This window comes from Perognathus longimembris, chromosome 7 (genome assembly GCF_023159225.1).
Source record: "Perognathus longimembris pacificus isolate PPM17 chromosome 7, ASM2315922v1, whole genome shotgun sequence".
In the NCBI taxonomy this organism is placed as follows: Eukaryota; Metazoa; Chordata; class Mammalia; order Rodentia; family Heteromyidae; genus Perognathus; species Perognathus longimembris.
In genome coordinates this window covers 60,806,162-60,822,013 of record NC_063167.1, presented here as the reverse complement: position 1 = coordinate 60,822,013, position 15,852 = coordinate 60,806,162, and the positions used below count along the sequence as shown (strand labels likewise).

At 35.6% G+C, this 15,852-nt stretch overlaps 1 protein-coding gene and 1 pseudogene across 1 annotated transcript; one reads left to right on the top strand and one right to left on the bottom strand.

Moving 5' to 3' along the window:
• Positions 1-4,360: 4,360 nt before the first annotated feature.
• LOC125354344 lies at positions 4,361-4,793 on the top strand (annotated as a pseudogene).
• A 7,128-nt stretch (positions 4,794-11,921) lies between these two features.
• On the bottom strand, positions 11,922-12,503 carry LOC125354343 (zinc finger protein 706-like). Its single transcript, XM_048349948.1, has one exon. The coding sequence runs from the start codon at positions 12,379-12,381 to the stop codon at positions 12,154-12,156; it is 228 nt and encodes a 75-aa protein (XP_048205905.1). The 5' UTR covers positions 12,382-12,503; the 3' UTR covers positions 11,922-12,153.
• Positions 12,504-15,852: the final 3,349 nt, after the last annotated feature.

Below are 15,852 nucleotides of genomic sequence, written 5' to 3'. Positions count from 1 at the left end.
TCACTATTCTATTCCATTCTATAAATAGGATGGACTTTTTTTAGCTTCATTATATGAGTGACAGCAGGCAGTATTTTATCGGCCATTTTATTTCCCTTAAAATAATATCTTTGAAATATATCTATTTTGTTGCAAGATGGCAACTCCTTTGTACAACTACCTAAAGATAATTTTCAAAAGACATGGTTTATTTTTTATAGTTGAATATTTCTTTATGTGCATTTACAATATTTTTCTATTCATCTGTTTGTTAATATATCAGTTGATTCAGTGTATTGGCTATTGTGAATAGTGGTGCAATAAACATGTTAGCATTGAATTGTTTGAGTCCTTTATATGTTCTGGATACTTATCCCATATTTAATGGATACTTTGAAAATATTTTCTTTCATTCTGCAGATTGATTCTTTTCTATATCTTTGAGTCTGTGTGGTGTTCTTTTCTTTTCTGTGCAGAATGCTCTCAGTTTGATATAATCTCACTTTCCTGTATTTGATTTTATTTTTTGTGCTTTTAAAATTCTATCTAAAATTTCTTTATACTGGTGGCATGAAGTAATTCTAGTATAATTTCTTCCAGTAGCTTCATATGTTTCAGAATGTTTCTTAGATATTTCATCAATTTTCGTTCCTTGGGTTCTGTTGCTGGTGAATTACTTTATTTCTTTCAGAGTGTCTATTTGCATAGCCTTTTCATATTGCCTATGTAAACTGACAATTATACATTTAGTAAAGACACAAGTTAATGCTGGTGAAGCTTGCAGAAATGAGTTTGTCAGTAGTTCTTGGCATGGTGGGTTTGGATTTGAGTGTGAAACTCGGGTCAATTTCCATGGGTTATGTGATATTAAGGTTGTTACAGTAGGCTTGATTGGGCTAAAGACAATGTTTATGACAAAAAAGGGTAGGGCATCTATGAATCCTCATAGCCTGCAAGTGGCTTTGGTCTAAAAATAGTGCCGTATAGCATCATCTTGTTGTGAGAGGCCACAATTAAATTAAGCTCTCTCCCTGGAGCAACACAGTGGTTGCACATTCCCCCAAATCTCTTCAGATTCCCCTCAAGGCCTTAAAGTACTATAGGATTCCTGGTATCAGAAACTTCTAGTCTTCATATTGACAATAGGAGTTGCTATGGACTACTGTTTATCTTCTTTTGAGAAAAGGCTAGTGTTGCTGATATACTGAAGGCCTAACTTATGAAACTGTAACCTCTCTGTACATCACTTTGACAATAAATAAGAAAAAAAAAATATTTTGTTCCTTTTTTAGAAAGGCTGTAAGTAGTTTCCACATTCTATAGCTTCTTTGTTTCATGAACACTGCCTCCAGCATTTTGTTGCTCCATATTCAAACTACATATCAACTCTTTATACATTTTTTCTTCAGGATTATACTTTAGAAGTAAATTTAGAAGAAGGGTTTTCTTCTTCCTTTAGAAAACTCATGTTTAAAACAGATTGCATGTAGATGAAAAAGTCAAAAATTTGGTTAAATATCAGGAAGCTAGAAAATACTGCTTTAGTGAAGACAGAATGTCCATTTAAAACCCACTGCTCTGTAGCAAGCGGCCTTTCTCAGTCACTAATATGTTATCAGACTAGATTTACATTGTGTATCAACTCTAAAATCTGCAATTCATGTGCAGGTTGATTGTTTCTTTATACAGAATATTTAAGAGGAGATTTTGAAAACTTTTTCTAGATATGTATTGGGAATAAGTCAGAAATCTAAGCACAAAATTCAGTTTTATCCATATCTATATATACAGCCTTAAGGTAATTTCATAAAAATACTTTTAGTATGATTGTGGGTTATTTTAATTGAATTGGTTTGTTGAGACAAGACCTTGCTGGATTGTCCAGGCTGACCTTGAACTTAATGCTGGGGTGAATGCTTAAAAAGTGTCAGTGTCTGTGTGTATATCTTTCTCTTATGTAGTACTAAGGATTGGATGCAATGGCTTGTGCATGCTACATTTCTAGCAATCTGTCATGTGAGCTCAGGTGTGCAATTTTTCCACTTATGACATTAGGCCCTTCTTTACTGGAAAGAACCACATCCAGCCTCTTTAGTCAACTAGTTATCTAGCTAGACGTCTGTCTGAATTTGAATTTATTGGTTGCAGTACCACATGTGGGTAATTTTGATAGTGACTGTTGTCTCCTCCTAAAACCTGGTTATAATTACATTTGGATTGAGAGCTCTTCTTTGAACCCATGTTGGACAAACAGTCTAGTTAGATCTTCACCATTAAGTGGAAACAAGGTAGGCTTTTAGCAGTGTTTACAGAATTTCCCCACTTAGCATATGAATGAACTGATGATCAAAAAATAATACAGCTTAATTTTTAATGGCATGAAATTAATATTAAACAGAGCTGATGAATAAAAGAATGGCATCTCTAGAATAGTTATTCTCTGTAAAATGCCCTTTATGAGGACTCCATGCCACACATTGTATTCTTTGTTCAGGGAATACCATTGGCTTGTGACAATGCTGCTCTGTAATAAAGCTCAGCACAACAATAAATTTTTTCAAGTGTGTGACTAAAAGCTGCCTGAAAGGCTTTATAGTCATTCAGCCCATCATTCTTCATAAACTTCCGCATTGCAATTCCATTTGTTTCTTCGTTATTTTGTACAGTTTCCCTTTAGTGACTGTCTGTCGACTCCTTCACATCTGGATCCAATTAGAGATCACTCTTTATGTGAATCTAATTATCTGTCTCTACATGTGCTCAGCAGAGACACAGTTATTAATAAGAGTTTGAATGTAGCTTTCCATTTTCAAATTGCCTTTGCCTTTTGTTAGACATCCCTGATAACTTGAATTCTAGCCCTAATCCTGACTCTGAATTTCAGAAAGACATTTCAAAAACTAGGGCATCAGGAAGTTGAGAAAATGTTTTTCTTATAAGTGGGACAAAATTAGGACAATAAAAAAGGATAACTTAAATGTGCAAAATTTCAGAGTTACAAGGGAAGGTCCTTTGTTTAAGCTGTGCTTTACATATCTGCATTAGGGAAAGGAAGGGGAACATCAAAATGGTGAGACAAAGGATAAAAGGAAAACCAATGCAACAGCAATACTTACAAGACAATATGTTGTAAACTAACTGTATAACTTGGGGGGGGTAGGGAAGGAGGGAAGGTGGGAGAGAAATGAGGAAGGAAATAAGAAGTTGGACAAGAAATGTACTCACTACCTTACATATGTAACCCCTTTGTATATCAACTTGACAAAAAAATTAAATTAAAAAACATAAACCCTCTACTACTACCTCACCTTCACTTTGAAAAGGAGTCATTGATTTGTGTTTGTGTGTTGGTATAAGTTTTTCCTAATTTATTTTATTACAAGGTGCCCTTTTGTTAATAAAATCCTAACTTCTATGCCAGGCACTAATGGCTTATGCCTATAATACTAGCAACTGAGGAGGTTGAGATCTGAGGGTTGATACAAAGCTAGCCTGGGTAGGAAAGTCCATACAACTCATATTTTACATTAACCACCAATAAGCTGGAAATGGAGATGTAGCTCTAGTGATAAAAGTGCTTGCCTTCTGCACAAAACTCATATATGACACCTAGGCCCTGAGTTCAAAAAGAACCAACACACACACGCACACACACACACACACACACACACACACACACACACACACACACACACTTCCTTTTGGAGAACCACTGCTTTACCTACTCTTACTGTTTTTTTAGACAGAGCTCCATATCTACAACCAGGCATCACTGCTTAGTACTTTATGTCTCCTTTACTACATGATTTACAAATGGGTAAATATCTTAAGCTGTTCCCATAGACGACATCTTGAGATGTTGCAAATAACAATGAATTCTCTTCAACACTTGAACTTGGTACGATATACATTAAGGTACTAAAACCATTTCCTTGTAAGTAAGTGACGATGGAGAATGAAGGCAATGCAAACAAAGCTGTGAGAAAGAAAGACGGAAACTAGTTTCTAGTACCCTCATTTGAACTTATGAGTTGATCCAGACATAGTTTTACAATATTTTCTTTCTCTTCTTTTCTTTTCTTTTTTGGAAGTTCTGGATTTGAATCCAGTGTTCTGTGATTGCTAGAGAGGCACTCTGCTACTTAAGCATTGATTTAGCCCTTTATGCCTTAGTTATTTTTCAAGGAAATTATCACAGTTATTTTGCCTGAATCTACCTTGGCTGTCTTTCTCCTACTTATTCTTCATGTGTAGCTAAGATGACAGCTTAAGTCATCGCACCTAACTATTGATTGAGATACACCTTACTATTGATTGACATAGAGTCTGACTACATTTTTCGCCTTGATTGGCTTTAATAGTGATTCTCCTGGGGCAGGTCTGCTGTTTCAGCCAGCCTAGGTGGTGGCTGGATGGTGTTCGAAAATGGTATTACAGTGCTGCAGGATTCAACAGACTGAGGTTAATGCGAGATGATACCATAGATGAGACTGAAGATGTGAAAGATGCCATAAGAATGCTTCCTGAGAAACTTTATAATGACAGGATGTTTCGCATCGAGAGAGCTCTGGACCTGTCCATGAGGTAAAAGATCTTGTCTAAGGAACAGCGGACAAAATATGAAGAGGACAAATTCTACCTTGAACCATATCTGAAGGAGGTTATTTGGGAAAGAAAAGAGAGAGAAGAATGGGCAAAGAAGTAATCCCATAACTGGAATCTATGAATGCAATTGTCCTCAGAGAATCTATGAAGTCAATTAAATCTGAAACTTACAATTTAAGAATTATTTAAATAAATATCTTATAATCATTGAAAATAATAGTGGTTCTCCTGATATCTACCTTTAAAAGTAACTGAGATTATAGGCATGAACCCCTGTGCTAGACCTCGGCATCATTTTTAAATTAAAATAAATTATACAAATTTTCTTCTTATATTAAGGAAGTTTAGTTTGAGATACTGCTGGTAAATTGAAAGAATCTTCAAAGACATATTTATCACTTACATGCCAATATTTATCTCAAGCAAAACTTGATATTGGAGAATTTACAGCAAAAAGAAAAAAGAAAGAAAGAAACACAGGAAAACAATGATTGTATGAGAAGCACTGTAATAAATCCAGTGACATGGAAAGGGTAGAGAATGAAATCCTAAAGGTTTCACTTTAGATTTTTACAGAATGAAATTATTAGAAAAATCTAATTTTTATTTCGTGTTTAACCTATTAATTTTTCACTTGAATTAATATTTTAACAAGTATAACTCCTTAGAAATGCAGAATAGAACAACTAACACTGTTGTAGAGTTTATATTAAGGATTAGATTGTTTTCCTGTGCTGAAATCTATACAATTCAGTTGTACTCCTTTGTGCTCCCAATACAAATTCTAATACATAGCAGATCAGAATGTGATTCTATTTGGGGATAAAGCTTCACAAGAGTTAATTAAGTTAAAATGAAGTCTTTAGGTAAGCTGTAATCTAATCAGAAAGGTGATCTTCTCTAACTATGCTAACAGACAGACTCTAAGGTATATGCACAAAGGGGACAGGTCATGTGTGAGAACACAGTGAAGTGGGGAACAGAACAGCCTAGGAGGCAGGCCTCCGAGCACATCCACCCTTCAAATATGTTCATCTTGAACTTCTAAACCTCCATAACAGGCAGAAAAGATATATCCATGGTATTGTGGAAGCCCTAGGAAGCCAAACTAGCCCATATCTCAAATGTACCCCCTCAAAAATGGCTTTAATTTTAAGACTAAATACAATGTTTTGAAATTGTCAATTACTTTAAACTGTACATCTATTATGTTAAAAAATAAAAGAAGTAGTTGGGAATGACAATACCCCCCAAATTAGGCAAATAAGGCAAAATTGATGGATGCACTTCCTGAAGTTTACTGTCAACTTGGTTATTTAAGCTATCTGTTCATGAAACAAACAAATCTAGAAGTAAATCAAGAAATGCCAAATTAATGGTATAAATATGGTTATTCTGGGGCTGCATAGAAAGGATAAAAAGTCCCTTTCTGTTGACCTGGTTAGAAAACATTGAATAAAGAGTTGGGTTTAAAAAACAGAATAGATGTTGCTGACGAGAACACTTCTAAGAAAATAAAATGTCACAAAAACAAGCAAGTACAAAATGGGGTTAGGGATATACGACTAAATCAAATATGATAGAGGATTCCTATGGACATTGTAAAAAATGAAAATGTCTGGGAAAATAGTGTGGGAGCACATTTTGGATAGTTTCAATGTCAGGTATATTAAATTTAACTTTTACTTAAAGGCAAAAGTGGGGGAGCCATTGGTGGGTTTTCAGCAGGAAGCAATGTGATAAGAACTTGTTAGAAATGACTCAGGATATTGGAGTGTTGCATAAGGAAATGATCTTGAAAAGAATTTGGCAAGGCAAAATTTACTTTTTTTCAAAATATTGGGCAATTACCCAGAAACCTGGCAAGCAAGCACACAGAGTAGGCAGGCTGATCTACAATTTATCCCTAACTCAGCAGGCCCTGCCCCAATGCTCAGATTGGTTAGCTCATGTTCACAATCTGCTAAAAATTTTCTAGTTTGAAAAGAATAAGATGTATGTACATAATGTGACCATTAAGACAGCTTGAAATAAAATTAACAGTACACAAGCAATCTCAAACGTACCCAGACCCTCTTCAATTTCTTGAACAATCTGAGCTGTGCCTTCTAAGCTGGGTCTTAATTCAATCTTGGAATGACCATTTAAGATGAATCTTTAATTTTCAAATATCTTTCCTTGGCCCAAATCAGTTCCTTTCTTTATTTGCTTATATTGTCTTAGTAGAAAAATCAACAAGAGCCAAGCCACCAGGCCTAAACAATAGCTTTTAAGCAACCTATTTTGATAGAAAAGATGGATTTTCTCATAGATTCAAGGTGAGAGACTAAAGGTAGTAAGAGAGACTATTCTGATGTTGGTCTGCCAAGATCTAAATGAAAATCATGTCCATGACCATTTCCTGTAATTCTCACCTGGAAATATGTATCCGAATGCAACTTTTAGTTTGATTTTCCTCTGGCTATGTGAAGAGTACATTAACCATTTCTAAATATATTCTAGAGTCTCTTTTAATTGTTAAGTGGGTGTTTGTTCAGAGACTTCTTGACTAGGACTTAGAAAAGTCTAATAAAATATACTATTCTGAAATAAGATCTTTATGTTATTTTGTTCTTAATTCTACCTGGTGCCTTTGCATCAAATGCATGAAATCTTCTCATTATTACTCAAATGCCCTTGCTGATATAAAACTATTTGTTTGATTGTGGTAAGTTTTCTTCAAACACCTGCTCACTTTTAAATAAAAATTATGAAAACTCTCTTCATTCAAGGTTGTCTTTCATTATCTCTCCCTCTCAATCTCTCCCTCATTCTCTCTCTCCCTTCCCCACTTCTTTTCCTTTTTCCTGCTGTCCTGCCACTCTTATATTTGAGTGTATTCAGCCCACTGAATCAGTTTTCTCAGCGTCCACTGAGTAATGTACTGTTCTGCTTTCTCTTTCCAGATGTGGTTTAATTGTTTAACATAAAGACATATGCTGAGATTTAGGAAGAACTCCCTCCTGAACTCAGTATTATCATTATGTGCCAATTTAAAACCATCAATGATCAACCAGAGATCTTTTCTGCCCTTCAATTAAAACATACTAGATGGGCAGGATATGGTAAACCAGATGCAATAATTAAGAGAATAGTTTCACTGTTCATATTGCACATCGCTGTTTGCTACAGCATGACCATTAAACAAAAAGGAAAGCCAAGAAGGATTGTATGGCCTCATAAAAATTCCATTTGGCTTGGAAATACACTACCATTTTACATTAATGTTAAACACTCCAAGAGATAATTACACAGCCATGAGTCAACTGTGTCAAATAATTAAATACAGGAAATGGATCGATAAAAAAAAGTCCCTTTCCTTAACTTCAACTCCTTCCAAGTAAATTAAAGAAAAAACAATCACCACCTGCATGTAAAAATGCTCCTTGGAAGCTTGGTCCTTTGGGGACTGCAGGTGGCAGCATGGAAAAGAAATTAGCATTTCACAAGTCCTATATATGCAGGAAACCATTTCAACTGGTAGTTCCACGATTTTGCAACAAGCTCAATTATCTAGGAAGAGCAATTGTATAGCAAATATATTAGAAGTTATCAAAGAGTTGCATAGCACATGTTAAGTTACACAATGAAATAAATCAGTGTGTTCCTTAAATATATAGTGGAGACCTTCTGATTATATAATGCAGAACACTATTAATGGTTCAGCCAATTGTTTCTGCTAATGATAATAATATTGCAAAAGATTCCATTTCTGAGATTTTATCTTGAAAATATTTATTTCTTCATTATGAAATTTCTATATTTTCTTCTTTGTTTTATCTTTGCTCTTTTCCTACTCTTCAGATTAAAGCTTTCTTCTGGTACCTAGTTTGTAAATGGCAAACTATTCTGATTTGTAATGGATATATGGAAGTTAAAACACATCTATGCTATTTTTCTTATCTAGGACTATGGGTATCACTTTGATAGCAGGTAGTTAAGCCTACTAAAATCTCTTTTCTTTGGGGTTTGTTAAGGTCCTTTAAATGAGAGTAGCTGAGAATTCCCTTGTCTCCAATTAAGTTATTGAGGGAGAAGCTAACCAAAGTTCTCCTAAGAACTCCATGTTCAGGGCAAAGTCTAGCTGTTAACTTAATGAACCAATCAAAGGAATTTATAAAAGGGTGGCAGGCATAGGGAAAGGAGAAAAGCAACTGAAAGGGGAATTTATCAGTTATATGGAAATCAAGAAAATGAATTTAATAAAATCTACTGAACTGGTAAGAAGTGATAATTTCATTTGAATTAAATCTGACCTTAGTTTTTGAGGATTTTATAATAAAGAAATATGTACTCAACTCCTGATGGGTTTAGATCAGGAAGTTAAATCTCACACCTTAGGGGTTAGAAAAAGTCCTTTTCACCTCAATTATGTCTGACTAATACCTTGATATTTGCACTGCCTGTAGACATTCATTGTTGTCTTTTGCAGAAAGAACATTTTAATCTAGATTAGTAACTCAACTATATTTGGGAAAAAGCCCAGAATAATGCAGAGGGAAGAGGCACTGCTCTCAGGAACTTTCCAAGACAGAGTAATAGGTAGCATGGGCTAGTGATGAACTATACACAATATAGGGTCATATTTGTATTATGCAAATCCATTGAGACCCAACTGGATTAGATTTATAGAGTGTGGATTATCTTAATACATTGTGATGAGGGGATGGATAAAGATTACACATTTCTAGCCTGATGCCACACCTGAGATCAATTGCTATATTAGTTATCATCATTAAAATGGTCTTCTTGAGGAATAAATTAGAAAAGTATTGTGTTTACTTCTATCTTTTAGTTTAGTTTATTTCCCTCTATAGTGGGAATATAGTGGCTATTTGCCTTGTCTTGATAGTTCTGTTAGTCTGATAGCCAGAATGAGACAAGTATCTCCATATTCCTATCTCCAGTGGTGACATATGACTTCAGTCTGGTCAGTTGTAAGCCTCCCCTAAACTTCTCGAGATCTTTGTGAGAAATGCTCACTTTTTGAGCTGTAAGAATTCAGGAGATCACTCCATCTTGTTGCTACATGAACACAGCTAGGCAGAAATAGTAGTGGCACCAAAAGGAAAAAGAAAAGCAAGAAGTGGATCAGCAAGCTCTGAAAATCATACTGCAATCTATATCCATGTTTCCAAGTTTTTTTTTGTTTTGTTTTGTTTTGTTTTTGCCAGTCCTGGGCCTTGGACTCAGGGCCTGAGCACTGTCCCTGGCTTCTTCCCGCTCAAGGCTAGCACTCTGCCTCTTGAGCCACAGCACCACTTCTGGCCATTTTCTGTATATGTGGTGCTGGGGAATCGAACCCAGGGCCTCATGTATATGAGGCAGGCACTCTTGCCACTAGGCCATATCCCCAGCCCCATGTTTCCAAGTTTTGAGTCAGTAGTTTTCCTTTTCTTCTTTAGATTTTGATCAGATAGCTAAGGATGCTGGATATTATTACAACGAGTGACATTATAATACTGTTTGAGAGAGAGTTATCTGTCTCTAGCATTCAAGGAATGCTAAAAAATGACATCAGAACTTCTCCAGTGTTTCCATTAAGTACTACGTGTGGCTGGATAGAAAGATTCAGACTGTAGATATTCTAGATATTGTATTACTATAGCTTGCTGGACCTCTCCACAGATTTTGGTGAAGTATATTTGGGGGAGAGCTATCTCAGTTACATATATTTTTGGCAAGCTCCCAAGAGTCAGACAATAGTACTAATTATTAATAGATTAAAAAAATAAAATTATCTAATATTATTATATATACTGTAAAGAAAGAATGTGTGAACAATTAAAAAACATTTCAAGAAATAGACATGGTGGTGATTATTAATGTCATCATAGAGGTGTTTTTTTAATTATTATTCCATTACTACATTAGACTGATGGCATATATTTGGTTAATTCCCAGGTATTTTGGTTTTTTTTTTTTTTTTGGAAGCAGTTACAAATGGGATTGCTTTCCTGATTTCAGCGTTCATTTTTTTCTCATTATTTGCATACAGAAATGCTACTGACATTAGCCTGGTGCCAGTTTCTCACACATGTAATCCTAGATACTCAGGAAGCTGAGATTTGAGGATCAAAGCCAGCCCTGGCAAGAAACTACATGAGATTCTTCTCACTGATTAACCACCAGAAAACTGGAAGTGACACTGTGGCTTAAAATGGTAGATTGCTAGCCTTGAGCCGAACAGTTCTGCCCAGGCCCAGAGTTCAAACCCCATGACTGTCAAAAGACAAAAAGAAAAAAGAAAAGCTACTGAGTTTGGTGAGATAATTTTATACCCTGCTATTTGGCCAAAGTGTTGGATCAGCTTAAGTAACTTGGAGGAGGAGTCTTGTTGGTCCTTTTGGTACAGGAGTATGTCATCTGCAAAAAAGGGAGAGTTTTACTTCTTCCTTCCCTATTTGGATTCCCTTTATGTTTTTCTCTTGCTTTATTGCTCTTGCTAGGAATTCCAGTACTATATTAGTGTTGAGAACGGACTTCTTTGTCTCATTCCTAATTTTAGGGGAAATGAAATACAGATTGCAAAGTTTCTCTCATTTGTGGGCCCTAGAATGAACCTATAAATCTATAAGTAAACACGCTGGTTGATATGCAAGCAGTTATAAATTAATTAATTAAAGTATAGTTGTCTGGAAAGTGCAAATAGTATCATTGTTTAGAAAGACTAAGTCAAAGCCCAACCAAAGTAAAAGGAAATGGGCACTTGCAAGGGAGTGAGTAAGAGGCGAGGGGTAGAAAAATTAATGGACGAAGGGAATAGAATGCACACAAGAATAAAATGCATTGAGAAATTGAGAAAACTAAGGGACTGGGTGGATGAAAGAAGTTGAAGGGATGATACATATTAATTTGCAATGTACACATAAACTGGTTTGTTAAGTAGCAAGAAATTCAGTACAAAATCTAAAAAGAAAAGTAAGGGAAGGAGTGGGATGGGAAAGGTGGATGACTGTTGAAAGGGGTGAATATCAACTCCTTTTTTTTTTTGATGTTGTAAAATCAAAGTACTACTTTATTAAATGAGTTATTTTATACAATATGAACATCAATATAATTACAATTGTAAAAAAATTTTTTTTTTTTTTTTGGCCAGTCCTGGGCCTTGGACTCAGGGCCTGAGCACTGTCCCTGGCTTCTTCCCGCTCAAGGCTAGCACTCCGCCACTTGAGCCACAGCGCCGCTTCTGGCCGTTTTCTGTATATGTGGTGCTGGGGAATCGAACCTAGGGCCTCGTGTATCCGAGGCAGGCACTCTTGCCACTAGGCTATATCCCCAGCCCCGTGTAAAAAAATTTTTTAACAAGGATGAACTGATTTTCAGATTTCCAAATCAGAGTCGACTGTACATTTACACAGAATTGTCTTTGCATGAAGCCCAAAAGGGAACAGCATAAAAATGAGTGTTTCTGTAGCCCCTTTATTTTTGCTGATCAACAGTTTGTTAGAAAAGCAGCCGCAGGTTTGTTACCTAAGGTCTGAGACAGTAGAAGAATCAAAGGTGTTATGAAATCACCTGTAAACAACTTTATGCCTGAACATCAGCCAATTCTGGAGGAAGTGGAGTCTTATGACTCCACTCAAAGTGCTGCTTGAAGGTCTTAGGGTCTGGCATTTGTGTCCTACAGACTGTGCAGGTGTATATTAAGGCAGCTTTGGCAGCAGCCTTTTGGTCATGTCCTTGTTTCTTCTTTTGTCCAGCCTGCTTTTTGGCATTTTTCTGCTGAGACTGGATCTTCTGCTGTCCACGAGCCATGTCCGGGCCGGGACAGTCCTGCGTCGGAGAGGCCGCGCAGCACGAGAGAGCCGCGGAGGACACGGAGGGAAGGAAGCGGGAGGGCGCCCAGCAACGCTTGGGCCTCCTCCTCCACCCGCCAAGGAAAGGGAATATCAACTCCTTTGTACAACTATTTAAAGATTTTAAAAAATAGTGATGGCATACAGAGTTTTAAGAGAGTTAGGATTCTTTAGACTTAGCATCAACACTATTTGCTTCTATACAATATATTTTGTTGCCCCATTTCCCTGTAAAATGTCACGTAGCTTCTACTTACCATCAATTTATTATCTCCTAAGATATCTCATTCCATCTTTGGAAGGTTTATTATTTATTCTATCATTTAGAAAGTTTTCCTTTAAGCTAAATAGATTTTCACTATTTCTTTACTTTAATATACTATCTGTAACTTGATGATCTACATAGAATAAATTACCTCTCTGTTTGACATGATAAATCTAAGTATTTGAAAACACTTAGCAGGGCTTGAGAGCGTTCATTCTTTTTGGGTCTATCTTGTTATGTTCTTTCAGTAATATTCCTCACATCATAGCTTCCTAAAACAGTTTCATCCCAATGATTAGTTTCTGAAAATGCTGTGTTGCATTAATGCGTCTCACATTGTAAAAAGAAACAATTGCTCTTGAGGGTGTTATATGAAATGCAGAACAAAAATCTTCCTTGTTTTTGGACATTAAACTTCCACTTATACAACTTAAGATAATGTACTAATTTGTTCTGGTAGTCTCAGGGAATTAGTTTGTTTTGAGTTCATACTTAACTACAGCTAGCTGCTAAAGTGACATTGGATTTTTTCACTTTGTTCAGTCCTGTAAGAAAATTTTGATACAATTAGACTTACTAGTTGGTCAATATTGCCTTAATTATCATAGGGTATTACCAAGAGTGATCTAAAGTGTTGCAAATCATTGGAAGAAAGATCATCCATTTTATTATCTAAATTTGCACTTAAGAATAAAAGAGGATGAGTTATTATTACCTCTAATGAAATTAAGATCTAAACCAGCCAAAGTAGGTCCAGCTCCCTAAAAATAGAAGAATTAGAACAATGCTTAGGAATTTGTTAATTTGATCAGAATATATGCACACACAATAACTGAGAAATCATGTATTTATAATATATATGTCATTTATATCTGTGAGATGAAAACAGTCAATGAAGTGTGTTTATATATTGTTTATTCTAAAGAAGTAATTACACTCACTACTTTGAAAACTTTTATTAACTACAGAATTTTAAAAAAATCACAATCGTTTGTGTTTACTTGACTGTAAACTGTGTGTTTAGTTGAACTCATATAGCTTCCCTTCATCAATTCTGCCCCTTTAATTATGGATGGATGCAAAATTAAAAGATACTTTCTTACACTCATATTTTCACATTGGCTAACTTCTTTTCCTCTAGAGAAAAATACACTCCCAGCCAGCATCTCTAATTACCAACAAGCTCTTCCAGACACCACTCCTCTTACCCCTTCCTAATCTCCAGGGGGTTTGTTTCCTCCCTTATAAATAGTATGGCTAGTTGAGGTTACTGGGCAAACATTTAATTTGTAACCATCAGCTGAATTCAGCGTGACTGTGTTCCACCCATGGTCCCCATGCTAAAGATCTGAAGAATTCCAACTCTTCCTATAATATCCATTGGGGCTAGCAAGGAAGAGCCTGCAGGCTGAGAGCCAACTTGTCCTTACCTCAACTCAACATTCAACACACATTGGGGAACAGGCAATTTTCAAACAAAAGAAAACCAAAAAGTACCCTTCAATATCTCTTCCAAATAAATTCTGTCAAGTATCAGATTAAAAATCAACAATTTTCTTTTTGCTTTGTTTTGTTTTGCTTTGTTTTTTAGCTTTCTCTGGATGCTGCATATGGGCTATTTCCTGCCTTGTAGTCAGAGCCAAACTCTAGACTTGCATGAAATTTCAGAAGTTAAAATGAGACATGCTTTTGGGTGGAGTAGAACATTAAGAAAGGGGCTTTGAAGCTTGTGGTCTGCCTGATTCTTTGCTATTTTACCATTGTATCTTACTAATTGCAAATGTTTTCTGAATATTTTTATAACATAAGTTAGATTTGTGGGTAATTTTCAAATTAAAATGATAAAAATGTTACATAAAAATGCAATTTATACCACACTGTGGAGAGGAATATTCTGATTCTGTTTCACTTCCCTGACACACAAGGACTTCAAGGAAAGTGCAAGATCTTTGAAACCTTCTCAAATCCTATTTCTCAGACTATGCAGATGGACACCATAAAAGACTTAAATTTTAACATTAATGCTTTTGCTTTAAAAGCAACAGACTTCCTATGGAAGAATCTGAACAACAGGCAAATGAAGTCAAATTATTTACTCATTGTTTATTTATTTTAAGTGTACCAAATGCTTTAGAGCTCCTAGGATAAAAAGCTGCAACACAACTCAAGCCAAATGTCTGTCCACCCTGTATGAACCCAGCCCCAAGAGATTCAATCTTATTTACATTTCCCAAAAAGTGAATGCACTGGAACCAGATCTGGGTTTTCGGGAACTGACAAAAAGAATTTGATACAGCAATCTAAGCAACAAACAGAGTGAGCATGGTAACACTGTCACTGGCTCCATTCCAATTCCCTTTCTTTTTAGTATCCATTTGTGAAGAAGGCCCAGGCTGTGTTTGCTGTACCTTCCATTTATTCTTCTTTTGGTACAAGTCATTCTGAATTCTCACCCACCGAGAGAGAAGGTGCCATTTATCTCATCATTGGCAAAGCTAAGTGAGCACGATACATTTTCTAAGACAAACTATAATCAGTTTTTTTTAGATTCTGATTATAGAGTCTTTTGGATCATCAACAAATAGGTATCATAGGCTCCATGCCTCAGCTGAAAAAGGTACTGTCTTTGGAGGTTAGGCAGAAGATTAAGTTTGACATAATAACCAGGTGAAATGAGGTCAGAGGCTTACGTCAAACACCTTACACATGTGACGACAATCTGCACAGACTTAAAAAAAAAAAAAAGCTGTTGTGCTACGTTGAGGCCACAATTTTTTGATGTCCTTCATGGCAGTATTAAATGTTAAACAATTCACATCTCATATGAAATAATCTGTTTCCTCTACCAGACTTCTTGAGCCCTCCAAATTAGGGCAAATTATAGTGAAAATTTTTAAAAACGTGTTTTAGTTTCTCACATTTGTTACTTTTTTCCTTATTTCTCTTCAGTGATTCTATAGGTATAGTAAATTACACAGTAAAATTGTACAGCAAAAATTTTCATTATTCTAGAATAAAGGATAATTGTAGAAGACAAATGCATTGAGATCCATTTCTTCATTTTTCTTACACATAGAGTTCATCTGTTCAATTTATTACATTATTTATGAAATGTGGACATAAGACTTAGCATTATAAAAAGTCATTTTCCAGGATGCTTTCTTG